Genomic DNA, 21,271 nt, shown 5'->3' on the forward strand with positions numbered 1-21,271 from the left:
ACTTGAAGTAGTGGGGTATACAGATGCAGACTGGGCAGGCTCAGTGAATGATAGAAGATCTACTACGGGCTATTGCACATTTCTTGGAGGAAATCTTGTGACGTGGAAGAGTAAAAAGCAGACGGTTGTGGCCAGAAGTAGTGCTGAAGCTGAGTATAGGGCCATGGCACATACTACCTGTGAGTTAGTGTGGTTGAGGAATCTTCTACAAGAAATTGGGTTTCACATTGATAAACCTATGAGACTGTATTGTGACAACCAAGCTGCACTCCATATCTCATCCAATCCTGTATTTCATGAGAGAACAAAGCACATAGAGGTTGATTGCCACTTTGTGAGGGAGAAGGTCCTTGCTGGAGAGATAAACACAGAACATGTGGGCTCGAATGATCAATGGGCATATTTGTTTACAAAAGCTCTAAACTCAGGGAAAGTGAATCATCTATGTAACAAGCTGGGATTATATGACATATATTCTCCAGCTTGAGGGGGAGTGTTAGAGTGAGCCGAATAAGGGTAATTTAGTAATCTTATGTCAGTTAAGTACTTTGCTTATGTGGCTGTTTTATTAGAGTACTCTGCCCCACACTTAAGTGAGGGCAGTTTAGTCTTTGTAAGTGTAATTAGAACCTAATAAACACAATGGGGTCGACTGAATGGGAGACTAATCAGTTCGACTAAACCCTCCTGTTCTCTCTTTCTCTTGTCTTCTTCCTTCTTCACTGGTTCGGACTACTGTAGCTGCTCCAAAACAAAACTGTTGGGCCCCTGAGCTTTATCTCCATTCAACCTTTTCAGGGCCTCCTTTACCTCAGCCACGTCAATCTCCCTCTCCATACCTGCTGAAACGGCATGAGTTTTTCAGATTCAATGCCACCCAGAGACAGCCAATACCAAGGTCTACCTGAGCAAAGTTTCTTATAGAATTCCCCACCAGCCTTTGGATTTCTTCCCTTGTCTTGGGGACTTACTCCTCCACTTGAATCCTTGTAATTAGGTTCCTTCTCCTCCCACTTGCAAGAGCATGGAAAAAGCTGTACTTTTGTCTCCTTTTAACTACGTTACCCTTGACTTGTGTCTCCAACTCACTTCCTCCCTCAGGATTAATCTTTGTAGTTCACTTCCCAGAATTTCTTTTTCCGCCTTCGCTTCCCTTGAGATGACTCCATCCTCGACCAATCTCACCAATCCGTCCAACTTTTCCGACAGCTCTTTCCTTCTCATTGCCAAACACCTCTAACCTCCTGCCTTTAAGTTCCTCTTTTATTAACTATAACTTCCTCATCACCTGAACCCTGTTGAACCTTCCAAATGCAAGCCCCTCCATTTTTCCTCAACCCACTCTACAAAGTTTGGTTGATACAGCCAAACATTTTCAAACCGAAAAAGTTTGAGGCCTGAGAACTGTACATTTTTTTTTGATAGATAACGATGAACTTCATTTTTCCGCCTTCGCTTCCCTTGAGATGACTCCATCCTCCACCAATCTCACCAATCCGTCCAACTTTTCCGACAGCTCTTTCCTTCTCATTGCCAAACACCTCTAACCTCCTGCCTTTAAGTTCCTCTTTTATTAACTATAGCTTCCTCATCACCTGAACCCTGTTGAACCTTCCAAATGCAAGCCCCTCCATTTTTCCTCAACCCACTCTACAAAGTTTGGTTGATACAGCCAAACATTTTCAAACCGAAAAAGTTTGAGGCCTGAGAACTGTACATTTTTTTTTGATAGATAACGATGAACTTCATTTTTCCGCCTTCGCTTCCCTTGAGATGACTCCATCCTCCACCAATCTCACCAATCCGTCCAACTTTTCCGACAGCTCTTTCCTTCTCATTGCCAAACACCTCTAACCTCCTGCCTTTAAGTTCCTCTTTTATTAACTATAGCTTCCTCATCACCTGAACCCTGTTGAACCTTCCAAATGCAAGCCCCTCCATTTTTCCTCAACCCACTCTACAAAGTTTGGTTGATACAGCCAAACATTTTCAAACCGAAAAAGTTTGAGGCCTGAGAACTGTACATTTTTTTTTTTGATAGATAACGATGAACTTCATTATGATTAAAGAAGAAACATACATACAAACAGAGGGAGGGAAGCTATCTGAACTCCCCTGCAATCAGCAAAACGAATTTACAAGATTAGAAATGCTCTCAAAACAAAGAATCCCTAATCACCCCTTGCTTTGCTAACCGATCCACAAATGAGTTAGCAGATCTCTTCACCCAACTGAGTTTTATCTTAATATCTTTTGCCAACCATTTAAATTTTTTCCTTTTATTGCTGTAATTCCACATGGCAGTCTTGTCTTCCTTTTAGCCTTCTAACCACCACCTCCGAGTCCCCTTCAATTATCAGTCTGCTAATGTTCAGCTCACTATCTCTTTGAACTCCCTCCAACGCCGCAAATATCTCAGCCCTTAGAGAGTCACCCTCTCCAATAGGGCCAGAGTAAATAGCTGAAACAATCCCCTCCTCATTCCTGAATACTCCCCCAATACCTGACAAACCTGGGTTCCTAAGACTGTTGCCATCAAAATTCAATTTTAGGAAGCCTGAAGGGGGAGGTATATTTTGGCAGAACTTGCTATCTTTTTCCAACTTCTCAACAGGTCATCCACGGTGAAGTCTGTGAATAATTCCAGAGATTTCAGCCAATGTGCCACCCTAATATGAATAAACTCTATTAGGTTCTTAATGTTTCTCTCCTGATCTAAAAACCACCCTAATATGAATAAACTCTATTAGGTTCTTAATGTTTCTCTCCTGATCTAAAAAAGTCTTGAGTTTCTTTCTTCCCATAAGGTCCATTACACCGCAGCCCCCAAACATCTCCACATGATCCTGCCTCTTTTCATTGACCAGCTGATGAAGGAAGGGGAAAACAAATTCTGTACATTCATTGGGGGGGGGGGTTGTTCCAAGTACACCCAAAAAGTGAGAAAACCCACTCCCACATAGTTTTAGCATAGTGGCAAGATACCAAAAGGTGGTAACCAGATTCCCCATCCGCCTTGCAGAGAATACACCTATGCGGGAATAACAAGTCTTGGGTCTCTTTCTTTGAAGCAGATCACTTGTATTATTCTTTCTAGGATAGTCTCCCAACAAAAACTCTCAACCCGAGAAGGAATGAGCTTGCACCAGACCTCTTTAACAGGGAAAGGCAAACTAGGAAGAGTATGTTGTTGAGTTAAAGTTTTGAATAGAGATGCACAAGAGAAAGAGCCCGAGGGTGAGGGGGTCCATAATCTGCTGTCTTCCTTTGAAGGGTCCAGGAAAACATTTTCAAGAATGGCCAAAAGGATAGAAATGTTACCCAAATCTGTATCCCTAACAACCTTTCTCAGTCCCAAATTCCACCCAAACCCAGGGGCAGAATCTGAAGGAACTAAGAATGAAGAAATTGTCTCATTTTTCAGGTCAGAGCCAAGTTTGTTCCCAAAATTTAATGAGGTTTCCTGTGTCCAAATCATACCTAATCCAAGGGGAGAAAATTGGTAGAAGGTCATGTATGACTTTCCACGGAGAAACACTAGTAGTCCTTGCCAAAATTCCAGGATCCCACCCATTGTCCTCTTGTCCATGGATGCTAGCCACTATCTTAGCCCACAACTTATCCTTCTCTAGAGGGAACCTCCATAACCAATTCCCCAATAAAGCCATATTTCTTTTTCTTATATTCCCATTCCTAAGACCTCCTTGCTTCTTGCTTCTAGTAACCACCTCCTAGTCCACCCTATGGTTGTGGGAGCCAGGAGAATTGTACAAAATTCTATAATATTATTGGTTTATGTTCAGAAAAATGCATTATTAGAGGCTCTTGAACCATTTCCCGCACACCCTCTATCCAATCCCTAGAAAAAAGAACTTGTCGTGCCTTCTAAGGATTGCTTGGCACTGACCATTTGACGAGGTAACTCTTCCACCATTTAATGGATGGTCAAAGCTCGTCTTCTGGTAAAGTCTTCAAATCTTCTCAAATCCGCACTAACTCTTCTTTGTTCCCTCCTTTCATTTCACTCCTCTTAACTATATTAAAATCTCCCCCCAAATAACATGGCCCCTCCGACCTTTGTCTCAAGCTTTCTAGTTCCTCCCACAACTCCAATCTCTCCCCTTCTTCATTAGGTCCATAAACATTTGACAAGCCCTACCTCAAGTTCCTATTAGCTAAATGTAAATAGATCGACACAAAAATATCCCAACCTGCTCCCCTACCTTTCTAAAGGCTTTAGGATCCCATAAAATGAGCAGACCTCATGCCTGCCCTACAACATTCAATGCCACCCATTCACCATTGCCCCTTCCCCAAATCTCATATTTCATCCTTAGATAAGAAGCTTCTAACTTGGTCTCCTGTAGTAAAACGACCTTCGGATTATATTTTTTGATGAAATTTCTAACCAACATTCTTCTCCTCTCCCCTTCAGACTTCAGACCTTCCAACTCAACAATTTTATTTTGCCTTCCACCCCTTAACTCTTAAACTCCCAACCTTAGTCCCCTTACTCCTCTATAAAGTGATCTTCCTCACCCCCTTCCTCGTCCTTGTATCTGTCTTCCCCATTCTTTCCTAGAAGTTTCTTTTCTCAAACCATTCAAAGGCAATCCTTGCGAAGCCTTCCCCTCTCCAAAAATGTAGACCTAACAACTTGCTAATTGTAACCTCTCTATCAACCAAATTTTTTAGATCCACCTCTATCGTATTGGCCAGCCTAATACCCTATGCTCTAGTGTTCTTACCTTTTTCCTCTCTATCGTATTGCTGCTATTTCTATTCCCAGAACAATGCAAGAAGCCTTATTGACACCTGAGTGGAAGGAAGCAATGAAAGTAGAGATGAATGCTCTTGTTAAAAACAATACATGGGAGTTAGTTGACCAACATGAGGGGAAGAAACCTGTTGGGTGTAAATGGGTGTTTACAGTGAAATATAATGTTGATGATTCTATAGAGAGATATAAGGCTAGATTGGTTGCAAAGGGATTCACTCAAACTTATGGCATAGATTATTTGGAAACATTTGCACCAGTAGCCAAGATGAAAATTATCAGTCTTACTATCCATTGCTACAAGTTTCTCATGGCCACTGTTTTAGATGGATGTCAACAATGCATTCCTCAATGAAGATTTGCAGTAGGAGGTGTACATGGAGTTACCCCCTAGTTTTTATAGTACAGAAGCGGGAAAGAAGGTGTGCTAGTTGAAGAGAGCTTTATATGGGCTAGAGCAATCTCCAAGAGCCTGGTTTGATAGGTTAGATGGGCTTTGGAAAGGTTTGGTTATATGCAAGCTCAGTCCGATCACACTCTCTTCTTTAAGAAAACAAACTCTTCTTTGACTCTACTTGTTGTCTATGTAGATGACATTGTAGTGACAGGAAGTGATATTAGTGAGATTGACTCTCTTAAGCAGCATCTTCGCCAGGAGTTTGAAGTGAAAGATTTGGGGGAACTGTGCTATTTCCTGGGAAATGAGGTAGGTTGATCAAAGCATGGTGTTTTTGTCTCTCAAAGAAAGTATGCTCTTAACTTATTGGAAGAAACTAGAAAGTTAGGAATAAAGCTTGCTGACACACCCATTGAGCTGAACCATAAGATTAGTGCAGAAGGTGGAGAACCTCTTGAAGACAGGGTTATGTATCAAAGGTTGGTTGGGAAGCTTCTTTATCTTTTCCTAACACGACCAGATATTTCTTATGCTGTTAGTGTTGTTAGTCAATACATGCATTCTCCTAGAACTACCCACATTCTTGTGGTGGAGAGGATACTTGCTTACCTAAAGAGGTGCCCAAGGAGAGGCATACTCTTCAAGAATAGTGGTCACATGAAGATAGAGGTATATACCATGGTTCAAAGTATCGATACGCCTCTGTGTATCAGCAGAGGCGTATTGGTACTTAGATGCACACAAAAATACTTTTTTTTTTTAGTTTTTTTTTTTTCAAAATTTGCTTTTTGGGAAGATATTTAAGCATATTTTTTATTAAAAAAAAGTGGGGTCCCAAAACACCTGTAAACATGTGTATCAGACCCCTAAAGATACAATATGATATGCCCCATACGGGGCATATTGTATTGAAATTTTGAACGTTGGTATATATAGATGTTGATTGGGCTGGGTGTATTGATGATAGGAGATCTACCTCTCGGTATTGTGCGTTTATAGGAGGAAATCTTGTTTCCTAGAGAAGTAAGAAACAAAATGTTGTTGCTCGCTCCAATGCTGAATATGAGAAACCTTTGATGCTGTATTGCGATAATCAAGCTGCCATTAACATTGCCCTCAATCCAATGCAACATGACAGGACTAAAACATATTGAGATGGACAGACATTTTGTTCGAGAGCAAGTTGCATCTCAAGAAGTGTGCCTTCCTTATATTGGCTCAGATATGCAGCTAGCTGATCTCTTCACTAAGGTGGCCACAAAAATGAAGTTGGAGTCAGATTTATGCAAGTTAGGAATGACTAATATCTACTCCCAACTTGAGGGGAGTTTAGAGATAGTTGTTAGTGTGTGGTCCCACACTTTATTTTTGTTTATTTGTTTATGTTATTTCATGACAGTTATGGTAGTTAGGCCATATTTATTTGTTTTGTTTTCTTATGAAGTTAGTAGGGGTATTAGAGGAATTCTACCTACTGTTTAAGTTACAAGTATAAATAAGAATTAGTGGGGCGGCCAGACATAACCAACCACATCCTTTCTCTCTTCTCTTCTTCTCTCTTCTTCTCTTTGGTTCTGGGTTAATCTTTCTTCTTTTTCTCTTCGTACCACATAAGAAAACATATCTTTTTTGTTTCTTTCTATTCAAGTTTATTCCTAATCCCATTCGCTTGGAGTTTTTTGGCCATCCCTTTTTTGACTCGGCCCCACTCATTGAATTCAAAGAGTCGCCACTTATAACTGCCCCTTCAACTTCTTCGACTTCTCCTTTTCCCGCCCTTTTTTCATTACTTGTTACTTTGTCCTTAAATCTGCACCCCTGCACGTAGACCTGTTCATGGGCCGGGCCGGGCTTTCACTTGTCACTAATGAAAATATACTAGGCCCGAGCTCGAGCCCGACCCAACCAACGGGCCTATAACTTGGGCCCGAGCCCGGCCCTAGTAAAAAGCCCAAAACCCGAGCCCGAGCCCGAAGCCCGACCTAATTGAAAAGAAAAACAAATTTCCCTATTCAAATTAGAATTAAAAATTCAGATAGTATTTTTTTTATTTAAATGAACAATGGGCCTACAAGATGGTATTTTTCCCTTTCTTTTATATTTTAAAACACAAATTTACATTCTTAAATAAAAAAAAATATTTAAATGGACATAATCACATAACTAATTTTAAGTTTAATATTAGGTTGGGCCGGGCCGGGTTCGGGTCGGGCTATTTTGACAAAACCCGAGCCCAGCTCGATTTTATTGCGGGCCAGGCTCTTTGGCCCGTATTTAAGCCTGTGGGCCTATAAGCATGTTCAAGCCCGTCCGGGGGTCGAGCCACCCGACCCATGAACAGGTCTACCCGCACGCCACTTGCTCTCCCCTACCTCTTTTTTTCTAGTGGGTTTCCCCTTTTGCCCTTCGAACTCCCCACCTCGTCACCTTCTTCCTTCCTCCCCCAACGTCTTATCACCCTCTCCTCTGCATCTAGTCCTTGAGATTCTTGATTCTGCTCTCCCCCTTGCCAGCTTCTCCACTGGAGTAGAGCTGTGCCTGTCCTAAGAGATATGCAAAAAAGAATTATCCTCCCCCTCCACCATTATACTCAACTCGTATTTTTCTCTGGCAAACCATAAATCATTGTAACTTGGGATTTTTGAGAGCTCCTCCACCTCCACCAGGATCTGCACCATATCCTACCTCTCCTCGGATCTATTCTTGTCATCAAACTTCAAAAGTCTTCTGCATCAATTTCCTAACTCCTCAATGGAAATCTCTCTGAAAATTTTCAATCTTGTCAGCCACCTTCCTTGGGATTTTTAAGTGGCAGATAATATGTTAGTAGGTTTGAGAGAATACTTCTAATGAGAGTTATTCTGCCCCCAAAAGATAAGTATTTTGCTTTCTATATCTCCAGTCTTTTTCCACCCTTTCTTGCACTGGCCTCCATACCCCTACTTCGGAAATCTTGGTTCCCACCGGGAGACCCGAATAAAGGAAAGATAACTCCCCTAACTGACATTCTAACACTGCAGCACACTGTTCCAGCACCCCTCTTCCTACTTCACCCACCAATTAGTAGAGACTCTTGGACAGATTAATTTTCACACTTGTTAACATCTCAAAGTTTGCTAGTATAGCTCTTGTACTCAATACTTGGTTCACTGAAGCATCTAGAGAAAAGAGGGTGTCATCCGTGTACTGAAGATGAGAAATGTAGGGCCCCTCCAAACCCACTCTAAAGCCTTCAATTCAGCCCAGTTGAGCACCCTTCACCATAAGCAGATTTAACACCTCCATGACCAGAACAAAAAGCAAAGGGGAAATTGGATGACCCTGCCACAAACCTCTGGATGCTTGAAAGAAATCTGACGAGATTCCATTGAGAAGAAGAGAAAAAGATACAAAGATACTCAAGCATACACCCAGCTCCTCTAGGAAACCCCATTCCACGTAATCATATGCCTTTTCAATGTCAATCTTACAAACCAGACCTGGCCTCCCACTTCTCAGACTAGAGTCAATACATTCACTAGCCACCAGCACCCTATCTGAAATTTGCCTTCCTTCCACGAAGGCCATCTGGGTTTCTCCCATCACTTCATGCAAAACTGCTTTCAGCCTCCATGATAACACCTTAGCCAGCAGCTTATAAGGGCTACTTACTAAACTAATTGGCCTGAAATCTTTAATATTCACTGCCCCATCCTTCTTTTGAGTCAAAGAAATAAAAGTGGCATTCAACCTCTTATCCAGCTCTTTTGTGTCACAGAACTCCTTGATCATTTGGACAAAACCCTCCTCCAAGAAGCTCAAACAACAAGGGGTCTTACTTGGAAGGTCTAATGTATCTGGCTGGGGAGCATTTCTTAAGAATAGTGTTGGCAAACATGAATACATAAGAGAAGCTGATAAGTGTGGAAGGATATATGACCTTGAAAACTCATCATTTCTTTTCAATCTGAACGATCAGTTTGTTCTTGATGCTTATCAGATGGGTGATAAATTGAAATTTGTTAATCATTCTCCTGATCCAAATTTCTATGCCAAGGTCATCATGGTAGCGGGGGATCACAGGGTGGGTATATTTGCAACGAAACGGATAAAAGCTGGGGAGGAACTCTTTTATTATTATCGCTATGAGCCAGACTGATCTCCTGCTTGGGCCAAAAACCCTGAAGCTATAGGGTCCAAAAAGGAGGAAGCCGTTTCATCAAGTAGTCATGCAAAGAATCTTGCTTAGTTCAAAACTATTAGTAGAATGGAATGGCATTTTTCGTCATTCTTTTAACATTTTGTAAGAAGTACATCTCCATTAATAGCATGGTTTTTCCTATTTATCTTTGGGTGAGGATGGCATTTCTTCTCCATCCAGGAGTTCTTGAAAAAAAAGAAGCTCCAACTGGCCTTAACGAAGCTAAAGTTAAATCCATCAGGTCTTAATGAATTCCTCAGCTTTTGACAAGTCATAAAAAGAATTTGATGTTCTTTCACCCCAACTTTTGATGCCCAACTACTTAAATCTCTTTCCCTCCCCTTCTAATCGTTTGAAAGCATTGTCTTCACCCCCTAAGAAAAACAACCTGAGAGATTTGACCATATTTAAATCTCCCAATTTACTTCTTGATTCAAAGGAATGTTGCAAGTTTGGGCTTACCTTATGCATTTCATCAAATTCCTTCACCTCCAGAGGTGCATGTCTCTTCTTTACTTCAAAACATTCCTTTTATACATTATTAAAGATTTTGTTTCGAATCAAAAATTCTTTTGGCACCCTTTTTCATGCTTTGATCTATAGAGAGTTTACGTAGACGTAATGTGCTTTGTTGTCTTGTTCTTTTAATAGGTGCGTTTCTCTTCTGTGGAGGCACTAGGTCAGATGGTTGGTCTCATTACTAGGTTGCAACTAAAGGCAGCTTTACCAAGACTTGTTCAAACTATATTAGAATTGTAAGATTTCTTTTATTTTGTGATGTTCATTCATAGATTCTTATTATGGCACCAGATATAATGCTTTTCTTTTTGACATTATTTCATTGTCTAATGTCCATTTTCTAAGACATTCATACGGGCTTAAGGAGATTAATGTTGTTATGCTCCTTTTCTTATCATTAAACAGGTATAAAAAAGATCAAGAGGTCGCCTTTTTGGCAACTTGTAGTCTGCATAATGTCCTAAATGCCTCTTTATTGTCAGAAGATGGTCCTCCTTTGCTTGATTTTGAGGTATTGTGGATCCTTTGGTAACTTTAATAATGCTAGTGTGTAGGTGAACTAAGTTGCTTCATTTTTTCTGGTTATTATGAAAACCTAGATAGAATGATATCTCTAGTTTTTTTTGAAGATAAATAAAAGAAAGAAATTTCATTAATAACGCAATAAATTGCAAGATCTGATGAGAAATTGTCACTAATCCAAGACCAAAAACAAGAAACAATAGAAAACGATTCGACTCTTTTAAACATATTACATTAACTGAAATTCATAGTGTGCCAAAAATTTGAACCAAAATCTTCTCTTTTAAGGCCTCCAAGTTTTGGAAGGATCAACATCCAATTCATAAGCTTGCTCCAATAACTATGTCTAGCCTTTCGTTACTCTTCATCTCGCCTTCAAAGATTCTTCTATTTCTTTCTTTCCAAATTTCTCAACAAATAGCAAAAGGAATACAGCTCCATAAAAACCTCTCTTTTTGTCAAGGAATGCACATCTTTTTGCCAAGTAATACCTCTTTTTTATGGTAGAAATAAAGTTTCTTTAAAAGAAAATAAAACGTACAATCTAATAGGTGATAAGGTATCACCAGCATACAGAAACAAACAACTACAAAAGAGCATTCGATATAAGTTCTCCAAATTACTGATTTGAAACCCCAGAACTTTCCCAAGCTTATCCCCAAGATCCTCCCTTGTGATTTGTCTAAATTCTGGTAGTAGCAATACCCAATCTGCGACAGATTTGCTGACAGCTTCCACAATTTTATCCAAACTCTGCGATTTGTTTTCAAAAACTGTTCTGTTTCTTTCCTTCTATATGTTCCAACAGATTGCAAAAGGAATGCAGCTCCATATCACCATTTCTTTCTTGCTTCCTCTTATCTTTGGCCATGAAGAAAAAATTCTCAGCAGTAGAAGTTGGACAAAAGTCTCTTAACCCAAACGGAGCAGTAACAGTCTCCACAAAAATCCAGAAATCTTGCATGAGAAGAATAAATGGCTAATGTTTTCCTCTTGCTCTTTGCACAGGAAGCACATATTAGCCATATTGAATCCCCTAGATTTTGTATGGTCCACAGTAAACATGCTATCCATGGCCACAAGCCATGCAATGATGCAAATTCTTCAACCTTGGGAGGGACCGGATTTTTCCACACACCATCAGCTTGATTTGAATATGCAAACATGAATCCATATATGTTGGGTTTAATTGAAGGATTCAAGGTGGGCAGAGAGGGACCTTGTATTGCTCATCTGCAATGTGCAGACGACACTTCGATTTTCTTGGATGCATCGGCTGAGCAGGTCTTAGATTCAAGAGCAGTTTTGGCGAACTTTGAGTTCTTAATGGGATGAAAGTTAAACTTTCAAAGAGTGTATTGATTGGAGTCGGGGAGGTGAAAGGGAGGCTTTATTGGAGTGTGCTGGGGCCTTTAAATGCTGAACAGGGGAGCTTCCTTTCACTTGTTTAGGGGTGCTGATTGGGGCATCTTCAGAATTAGGTGCTTTATGGAGACCAATACTGGAAAGGGTGGAAAGGAGGATGGATGGAAATCAAAATATCTTTGGGAGGAAGGATAACTTTAATCAAGAGTATCCTTTCAAGCATACTAACTTATTCATGTCCTTACTAAGGATTCCATCTCAAGTGGCTGAAAGAGTTGAAAAATTCAGAGGGATTTCTTATGTGAAGGGTTTTGCAGGGAAGGTGGGGGAAAGAAGTTTCATTTGGTAAATTGGGGGAGAGTTTGTAAACCAAAGGATAAGGGTGGGTTGGGATTTATCAGGGTGAAGATTTTCATTAAGGCCTTGGTAGGGAAGTGGTTATGGAGGGAGGAAAATTCATTATAGAGAAGAGTGGTGGTGGGTAAGTATGGGATGGTGAGGTTTGGGTGGGAATTCAAGGAGGTGAGGTTTTCATATGGGGTGAGTGTGTGGAAGGGGATCATGAAATTCAATTAGGATCTCAGATGCCTAACAAGTTTCTCAGTTGAAGATGGTGCAAGAGGTTTTGGGAGGATGATTGGTGCGGGGCAGGCAAATTGTGTGATCTATGTCCAAGGCTGTATAGGTTGACTGAGGCTGAAGTTTCTATAAATCAATATTATGAGAGGAGGGGTGATCATTTGGTATGGTGTACAAAGTTTAGAAGGCCTTTACTTGACAGAGAAGTGGAGGAATGCATATATCTTCTGGATAAACTAGAGGAAGTGAAGATATCATCTCAAACAAGGGATGGACTTTGGTGGAAAGAGTTCTCAAATGGGAAGTTCTCTGTTAAATCATGCTACATGGTTATACTCGGATGATTCAGATCCAAATCAGCTAGATGGTGTATGGGGAAATCCAGTTCCTCCAAGGGTTAAAGCGTTTGCTTGGCTCGTGGCAATGGATAATATACTGATAGTGGAGCATCTGAAATCCAGGGTTTTCAACATGGCTAACATGTGCTTCCTCTGTAAAGAATGGGAGGAAACTGTTAACCATCTATTCTCGTGTAAGGTTGCTGGGTTTTTGTGGAAGATTTTCGCTGTTTTGTTTGGGTTATCAAACTTTTATCCAGAATCTGCTGCAGAAATTTTTTCTACTTGGCCAAAGTTAAGAGGAAGCAAGAAAGCAAGATTGCTTTGTGTTACAAAACTGATCTGTACTGGTTTCAGCCCTAGAAAAGCAGAGAATAATATCAGAAGAGAGATAACTGGTTCAAACTAGAGAAGATGTCTTTCTCTAGTCGACCAGGTATTATTTATACGTTTCTGATTAAAGAAGACAAAGACACTTATGCCCCTAATTAAGTATGGGATATAGTACTTAAACCAAAATATAAAAGACATAATACCACACTTTTAATGTAAAATGAAATGATCAAACTGCTCCTGTATAACCGATTCTAACACTCCCCCTCAATCTGGTGAGTACATATCATATAGTCCTAGCTTGTTACAAATGTAATCCAGTCTTCCCCCGCTCAACTCCTTGGTGAGCAGGTCTGCCCATTGACTTCCTGTGTTTAAATATGCAGTACTTATTACTCCACTTAGCACCTTTTCTCTCACAAAGTTACAATCAACTTCTATATATATATATATATATTTTTTTTTTTTTTTTTTCTCATGGAAAATTGGATTAGATGAAATGTGGACTGCAGCTTGGTTGTCACAATACAGCTTTATGGAACTATCAATTGTGTACCCCATCTCCTGTAAGATTCTTCAACCATACTAGTTCACATATAGTGTGTGCCATGGCTCTATATTCAGTTACAGCATTGCTTCTTGCTGCCACAATCTGTGGACTTACAAAATTCCTAACCACCTCTCCGTGCTTTGGGTCTCTCAGCCCTCTAACATTCCAAGAACAAATTGTTATCTTTGATTTCCTTCCTTTACCTTTCTTAGCAATATCTTTTTTCCTTCCTTTCTTTTCTTTTTCTCTCTTTCTTTCTTTTCCCTCTCTCTCTCTCTCTCTCTCTTTTCATTTTTTGTTTTTTATTTCTCTCTCCTGAGACTTCTCCCTATTCCTTGTTCTTCCCCTTTGCACTCTTCTTCCACTTCTCTAAAGGCTCTCATTGTGAACTCCTCTCCCCCTAAAAAGAAAAGACTCAGAACTTTGCTCACCCTCACCTCTGCATCAATTACTTTATCAAAATCAGCTGTCTGGCCAACCTAGTGTGTCTCATCAGTCTCCACCTGCTCCTGTTCCTCTGCCGCTTCCCCTTCTCCCTTATCTTCCAAAGGCCTTGTTCTTTATTTTTTCCTTTTATATACTTGTTCCTTACCAGTCTCCCTTTCCCCAGTATTCTCCTTTTCTCCTGGATCTTCTAACTCTTCCTCAAAGGTTTCCAACACATCCCCTCCCTCACCCACACTAACCCTCGTCGTTTCCTTACCTCTCTCAACAGTTTCACCAATCTCCAACACCCCAGATTCTTTCCCCCCTTCAGTTTGCTCATCTGCAACCACTCTCTTCTCCCTTATTTCCTTCCCCGGCTCCCTTGCCTCCTTCACCATCCCCTCCCCCAAATTCTGAGACACACCTCCTGTCCCTTTCCCTAGGGACTCCTCAAATCCTCCCACCCCAAGATAATTGGTACTGATTTGGCCTACCTGAAACTCATTGCTTTGATGTGTTGCCATGGAAAGATCACGCTGCTCTTTTTCCTTGCAGCTCTCCCCACTTTCTGCACCATTTTATAAAACTGAAAATTCAGCTGATGTCGCCCCAAATGTCCTTGCTTCCTCCCATTTTCTTCCTTTGCTATTCATTTCTTGCTCGCCTTCTCCTTTGGTTCTTCTTGTTCTTTTTGTCTTTCCTAACTCCCGCAGGTCTTCTGTTTTTCCTCCTCTTGACCCTTCTTCTCCACTCTCGAACCACTCTCCTGTTCCGATTTGATGTGTAACTTGAACCTATCTCTTGTTCGTCAAGCTCTGTTTTTCCTACGCTCCAAGAGTTCCTTTGACTGCAGCCTCTACTTTCCCTTTTCCTAGCCCCAAAATCGTCTTTTTTCCTCCCTCTTTACTTCAAATTTTTAAACTTCCCCATCTTCTTTACCCTCTTTACCCATTTTACCCTTATTCATTAAATAGGTATTTTTTCATAAAATTACAAAGTTTGCCCTTATTTTGTCTTTGCTCCGACCTTTCAGCTTCTTCTTCTTCCTCCCTATGCTCCCCTGACCACTTTGACTGTTCATCTTCTTCTCTCTTCCTTTATCCGATTTCTCCTGCTCTCTTCCTTCCTTCCATCCCACTTCTACTCCTCCCCTCCTCAAGTTCTGGTCTCCAGGAAACCTCCCCCTTATTGAAGCAAGGATCTCTTCCTGCCACAACAATCCTGAGTTGGTACTGTTCTCCAGAATAAAACAGGTCAAGAAGAGGATGAATTTTCACCGCATTCTCCGTTTGAATTAGGATTCTTGCAAACTGCAGCTGTACCCCTAGATAATTTCTATCTTTTAAATTTTCCCACAGCGTCTCCAACTGCTTTAAAAGTTTCTGTACTCTAAGCATGTAGTGGAATCCTGTAAACATCGATCCATATGAAGTCTACTTCTTCAGAGATTTGTCCCACCATCGGGCACCTTTTATCCAGTCTTAACTCTGGAAACCTACTAACTCCATACCTATCATGTTCCCACACAATCTCTTTATTGTTCCTACTCCTGAAACTAAACAGAAATAGGCAAGCTCCTAATCTTCTCACTCCTTTGAACCCTCTTCCATGCCATTCCACCGACACCCAAGTCTCCACATCTCAAATATCTGGATCTGAGTTAATAAATCGCCCCATGTTCCTCAGTGATGCAGGAACTCGAGTCTCTCCTTCAACTTCCCCACATTCCTCAGCGAAGCTTACCAACACATTTTAAAACATTATCACAAAATCACTATCAAGTCTTGAACAAACCCCTATTAAAATTGTTATAGCACAATCAGTTGTAACGTGAGACATCTTTATCCATATAGAATGTTTGTGTGTACATATATTGGCATAGAGGTAGTTTAATTGCTTGTCTTTTGGGTATTTTAGGTTGGAATTGATTTATATGCTGCACCGTTATACTGCTCTGCTATGATCCTTTAAGAATACTTATTTTTCTATTTTGTTGGGAGGGTCACTTATTACAATTACTAATTGGCCATGAACATATTTCTTGAGTTTGTGTATCTATAAAAAATGTTTATTAAGTTTCTGATTAGTTATCATGATGTTTTACTCTGTTATACCACTATATTTTGACTAGCAGGAACTTACAGTTATCTTGGCCACGCTTCTCCCAGTTGTCTGCATTAATAATGAAAACAAGGAGCATTCCGACTTTTCAGTGGGACTGAAGGTGTTGCTTCAATAATAATTGATGACCCTTTCTTTTTTTCTTTTTTTTTTCTATACATAATTTCTTGTTCATAGGGGCCATTACTTGGTGTGATATTAAAATCTTGAGCTTGCAAGCTGCAAGCGTGATAACGCAGATTCGAGTCTGAGGGCGGTTACTTTGTGCAAAAAATGCCAAAGGTTAGAACCGTACCCAGTCTACCCCTCCCATGACCCCAGATTGCTGGGACCAACATTGAGTAGTGGCCTTTATCATTTCTTGTCCATGAATTAATTCTATGGTTGACTTTTTTATTTACTTATGTGATTATTTTTAATTACAAGTGATAAAGGATAATGGAACTTGGAAGGTCTAACCTCTTCCATTTATTGGTGGTTTGTAGTAGTCCTTGTCAAATTAAATAAGCTATGATCAGGTTCATTTTAATGAAGTATGCTGCATTACTTTTGTCTTCATATTGGCCTTTTCCCCCCCTTTTCAAGTTAACATGCAACTTTTTTGTCATTTTTGAATTTTTAAAAATTAGGTTGCCTTGGCCTTTGGGGATTGCTTCAACTTACTTCGGGTAGGGAGTTGGTGGAGAATCTAGAAAGATCATTTGATTTGGAGGAAATTAAAATGCATTATTTTCTATGGATAGAGAAAAGCACTGGGCCTTGATGGATTCATTATGGCTTTCTTCAGGATTGTTGAGAAATTGTTAAAAGATGATCTTAAAGAACTTTAATCAGAATACACTTCTTTCTCTCCAGTTGGTTCTGATTTTGGACAGCAATGTCTAGATCCACATCTTGGCTCCCAAACAGCATTCAAAAGTCTAAAAACCTTTACCAACTAGGTTGCAATGTTAGATGATGATCAACACCTCGCTACTCCATAGATACTGTTGATCTGAGTGTGTATGGGATTATAAGAGATAAAAAAAGAGTACAAGTGCTCTGATACCAACTTGTTTGATTCAGCAATGCAAAACAAAGAAAAAACTATGTAACAGGTATGCAAAGTAGAAGAGAAGAGAAGGGGAGAAGAATGTAGGTGTTAGGGAGAAAAATTGATTATCGGGTTTGTTAGATTCCTCACTTCTTTATTTCAGAAACAATTAAGTGGAAAAATTACATCAAAGCTCTCATAGGGTGGCAGTAACTACAGGGGTCGTATGACCATCCATGTGACAACTTAAATGTAAAATATAAAGACAAAACAATAAGGCCCATTTAGGCCCAGTAAGAAAGACAAACATGAAGTAAAAGATGGCCCCAAACCGAACAACTCAACAGAGGGATAGGTGAAGAAAGACACAAGGGTGATGGTGATGAGAACCAAATCGAAGGTTTTGCAGAGCAAACAGGTTTAGGGGCAAAAAAGTAGAGAGAAGTGGCTGATTTTGATCTATTGAAAGAGTTAGTTGTGCCTACTTGGCCTCCACCTACTAATGGGTTCACCAAGCTGAATTTTGATGGTAGCAGTGAAATAAATCCCAGACCTTCAGGTACTGGAGGTGTTTTTAGGGATGAAGATGGCGAAATTGTGGCTCTTTTCTTTGCTCCCAGTGGTGTTGGGGATTCACTAAGAGCGGGAATCCTTGCTGTGGTGGAAGGATCCAAGAGAGCCAAACAGCTTAACCTTACTAAGGTATTAATTGAAGGGGACTCTAAGCTGGTTATTGACAGGCTTTGAAAAGAGGAGGAGAAGGGGTGGTGGGCTTACATGAATGAGAAAAGGAAATTTAGATAACAGATACTTGACACAAGGAATGGATGTCAAGCTGAATTGGGTTAAGAGGGATGCCAACTCCATGGCTGATGCTTTAGCTAAACAAGGGGTGGGAAGAAACACTAATTTTGGGCTATATTGTAATTCATTTTATGGCCTCCATCTGGGGGAATTAGGAGTTTATCTCCATCTTTTGTATCCTCCTTTTTCTTGATTATTGATGAATTCAGTTATTGATAAAAAAAGGAGGGGGATAGGAACACTAAATTTTTCCATGCCTTAGCAAATGACAGGAGGAGAAAAAATTTATCTCAAAATTGGATTTGGAAGGTGTAACAGTAACTCATCAAAGTAGAATTGCTGGAGCTTTTGTGGCACACTTTAAGTCCAGTTTTAGAAGACCCTAAATGAGAGGTTAAGGATAGATGGACTGGATTGGCCACAGTTATCCGAAGTTCATAAGGGTTGGTTGGAAAGGAAGTTTGAGTTAGAGGAAATAAGGGAAGCGGTTTTCTCAATGGATAGAGCAAAGGCACTAGATTCTGATAGGTTAACAATGGCCTTTTATCAAGATTGCTGGGACACTTTGAAAGATGATCTCCAAAAGGTTTTAAACGAGTTTCTTGATAAGGGGATTATAAACCTAGGGTTGAACTCCTCTTTCATTGCTTTGGTCCCTAAAAAATTGGGTGCAAACCATCCAAGGGAGTTTAGGCACATAAGTTTGATTAATAACCTATATAAGATCATTGCGAAGGTGCTTTCTCGAAGGATTAGATGTGTGCTTCCCTCTATAATTGCCCCAAACCAAGTTGTTAAAGATAGGCAGATTATTGACCAAACTTTGATTGTTAATGAGAGTGTGGAGAAAGCTTATGACCTGGTGGTTTGGGAGTTCTTGTTGGAGGTGTTGAAGATTTTTGGATTTGGAGAGAAGTAGTGCAAATGGATCCATGGTTGTGTTAAAACTTGCCATTAGAAGATTTGCCTATCCAAAGCTCCAATCTACAGGGTTGTGCCTTGTTGGTTTCTCATATTCCATTCCTTTAACATCTATTAGGAAAAAAAGATATGCCACTCAATACCCAAGTCACCAAAATACCTTATGGGTTGTGCCCTTAGATGAGAGGTGGTTTCTTATATTCCATTCGTGGTTTCTCGCACAATTGATTTCTTTGCTGGAGGGAGATGGTGGAAGCTTTGGGTGGCATTTGGAAGCTGAAGCGTCTCTGTGGTATGGGAGATGAGAAGTTGAAGCTGCAGGTAGGGTTTGGTGGAGCCGACATGGCACAAGCAGATTGGAAGCCATCGGGGAGAAGGGAGAGAGCAAAGAGATGTTGGGTTTTAAAAATGCGAGATTGAATCGTAACAATGATATTGATAATAGGGAGATTGGAAAGGGAGAAGAGGAAGACGAACAAGTGTATCAAGAGAAAGAAAAGCCTATATAACTCGGTTATTAGTGGTTGTACACGTGATCCACTTGGGGAGCACATGGGCATAATAGAGGGCAAATTCCAGGGCCGGAAATGTTTGAATGTTAAACAGGATTCTAATAAAGGGATCAGGAGTTTTAAATCCTTCAGAAATTAGTTGAAATCTATGCCCAATTTTGAAGGTGAGTCGGCCCTAGAGGCTTATGGGGTTGTGCAGTTAGAAGAATGTAAAACTCTTCGGCCGAGAAAAGAAACATTGGGAGAAACTAGAAGCCCTGTAGATAGATCTAGGGTCCTAGAGGTTGAAGAGGATTCAACAGAGAAGGTGGTCACAGAAGAGGACACATGTGATGCCGAAGGTTTTGTTTGGAGAATTTCAGTTTTCTTCCCCATAAAGAAAGCTTCAATGGCGATACAGGAAGATGACGGGCGAGAAAAGGAGTGCTGAAGATAAGAGGGGGACTCAGCTAATTGTGAAGTCAATCATATACAACAAAAAATAGGGAAGGGCGGGAAGACGTATTGGACATTACTAACGGTGAGGGAGAAGATTTGGAAAGGATTGAAGGAGATGATTGGGGAGAAAAAATGGTGGTAGTAGAAGAAGAGATTAGTAGAGAGGCGACTGAGATTTTACTGATTAGGGTTGAAAATATAGCTGAAGAAGAGAGGAAAAGAAGTCAAGAGGATGAGGTGATTGGGGTGATAGGGACAAAGGAAATGGGAGATGTGGAAGAGTCAGTGCGGAAGGTAGAACGAGAAATGAATGAAGTTCTAAGAGAGGAGAAAGGAGGTGAGGAAGATCCGGGGACTGAGGGAGGGGGAAGAGAGGAGGAAGGAAGTAAGACAGGAGATGGAGTTAGAACATACAAAGGGAAGAAGTACAGAACTTTCCCCTTAGAAGAAAGTAGCGAAGGAGATCGGGAGGCCGATGAAGATGAACCGATGATGGATGAGATTGATGAGGTTGATGCAAGTAAACCAGCCTTTTTCATTTCCATTTTGTCTCTTGTAAACGTTCTATATTAATTAATGTTTTTTTTTTTTTTTATTGTATCTACTAGTTTCATGTTGTTACTTGTTATAGTTCCAAGATTTTATTTTGTTAAATGTATTTTTTTATCTTCCTGATATAGTTCATTAGGGTGTGCAGGAACCATAGCTCACTTATCAGTGCAACTGTGTTTCTTTGCCATGAATTGTTTACAAAGAATGCCCTAGTGAAATATTACATCTGGCCATCTGGGTACCAGTGCAGTGCATCATCATCCAGAGAACACCATGTTCTAGACTGCTCTTAGGAGCTACTTGACTTTGCACCTCTTTTTCTCTCGTTACTGGATATTTTTGTATACTGATAAAAAGTATGAATTATATACTTCATATAAGATTGGAAGAGAAGGCTTCATTCTCTTATACCTAATGAATCTGATTCTTTTATGTGTTGCCATAGTTATTTTATGCTACACTATCTGTAATAATTTCATATTTATATTGTTGTGTATGTGGATGGATGCAGACATATAATGAAGTTCAACACTGCTTTCTGACTGTTGGTTTGGTATATTCTGAGGATCTCTTTATGTTTCTTCTGAATGTGAGTACCAATTTCAGGTGGTATACCTTTTGGGAATGCATTACCTGCCAAATGTAATTGTTTTTGTTTTTTCTTCTTACTTTTTTCCTTTTCTTTTTCTTGTTCTCTCTTTCTCTGTGTTAGTTTATAAGGAAATTAGTGTTTTTGTTTCCTCCACTTACCTGAATTTATATGTTCTACTGTAACCAGAAATGCAGGTTAAAGGAAGAACCTTATACATATGGGGCACTTTGTGTCTTAAAGCATCTCTTGCCAAGGTTTCTTTCCGTTTCATAATTTGGATCTTCCAGTTGCAATTGTCTTACAGGGGTTAAC

The 21,271-nt window shown here is 40.1% G+C and overlaps 1 protein-coding gene across 5 annotated transcripts in view; it reads left to right on the plus strand.

Annotated features, from left to right (window-relative positions):
- The window catches only part of LOC148847186 (ARM repeat superfamily protein), a 158,311-nt gene that overhangs the window by 31,850 nt on the left and 105,190 nt on the right, over positions 1 to 21,271 (plus strand). For all 5 annotated transcript variants that reach the window (XR_016101146.1, XR_016101147.1, XM_088951566.1 and 2 more), the window contains exons 10-14: positions 10,006 to 10,109; positions 10,279 to 10,384; positions 16,121 to 16,210; positions 20,879 to 20,956; positions 21,146 to 21,213. Coding sequence is in view for 3 of the 5 variants with exons in the window: in XM_088951566.1 (XP_088807692.1) it covers positions 10,006 to 10,109; positions 10,279 to 10,384; positions 16,121 to 16,210; positions 20,879 to 20,956; positions 21,146 to 21,213 (446 nt within the window). In the remaining 2 variants the exon portion in view is untranslated. The remainder of the gene's footprint in view (positions 1 to 10,005; positions 10,110 to 10,278; positions 10,385 to 16,120; positions 16,211 to 20,878; positions 20,957 to 21,145; positions 21,214 to 21,271) is intronic.

This window comes from Nelumbo lutea, chromosome 6, assembly GCF_056320005.1.
Source record: "Nelumbo lutea isolate HS-2025 chromosome 6, American lotus-T2T, whole genome shotgun sequence".
Classification (NCBI taxonomy): domain Eukaryota; kingdom Viridiplantae; phylum Streptophyta; class Magnoliopsida; order Proteales; family Nelumbonaceae; genus Nelumbo; species Nelumbo lutea.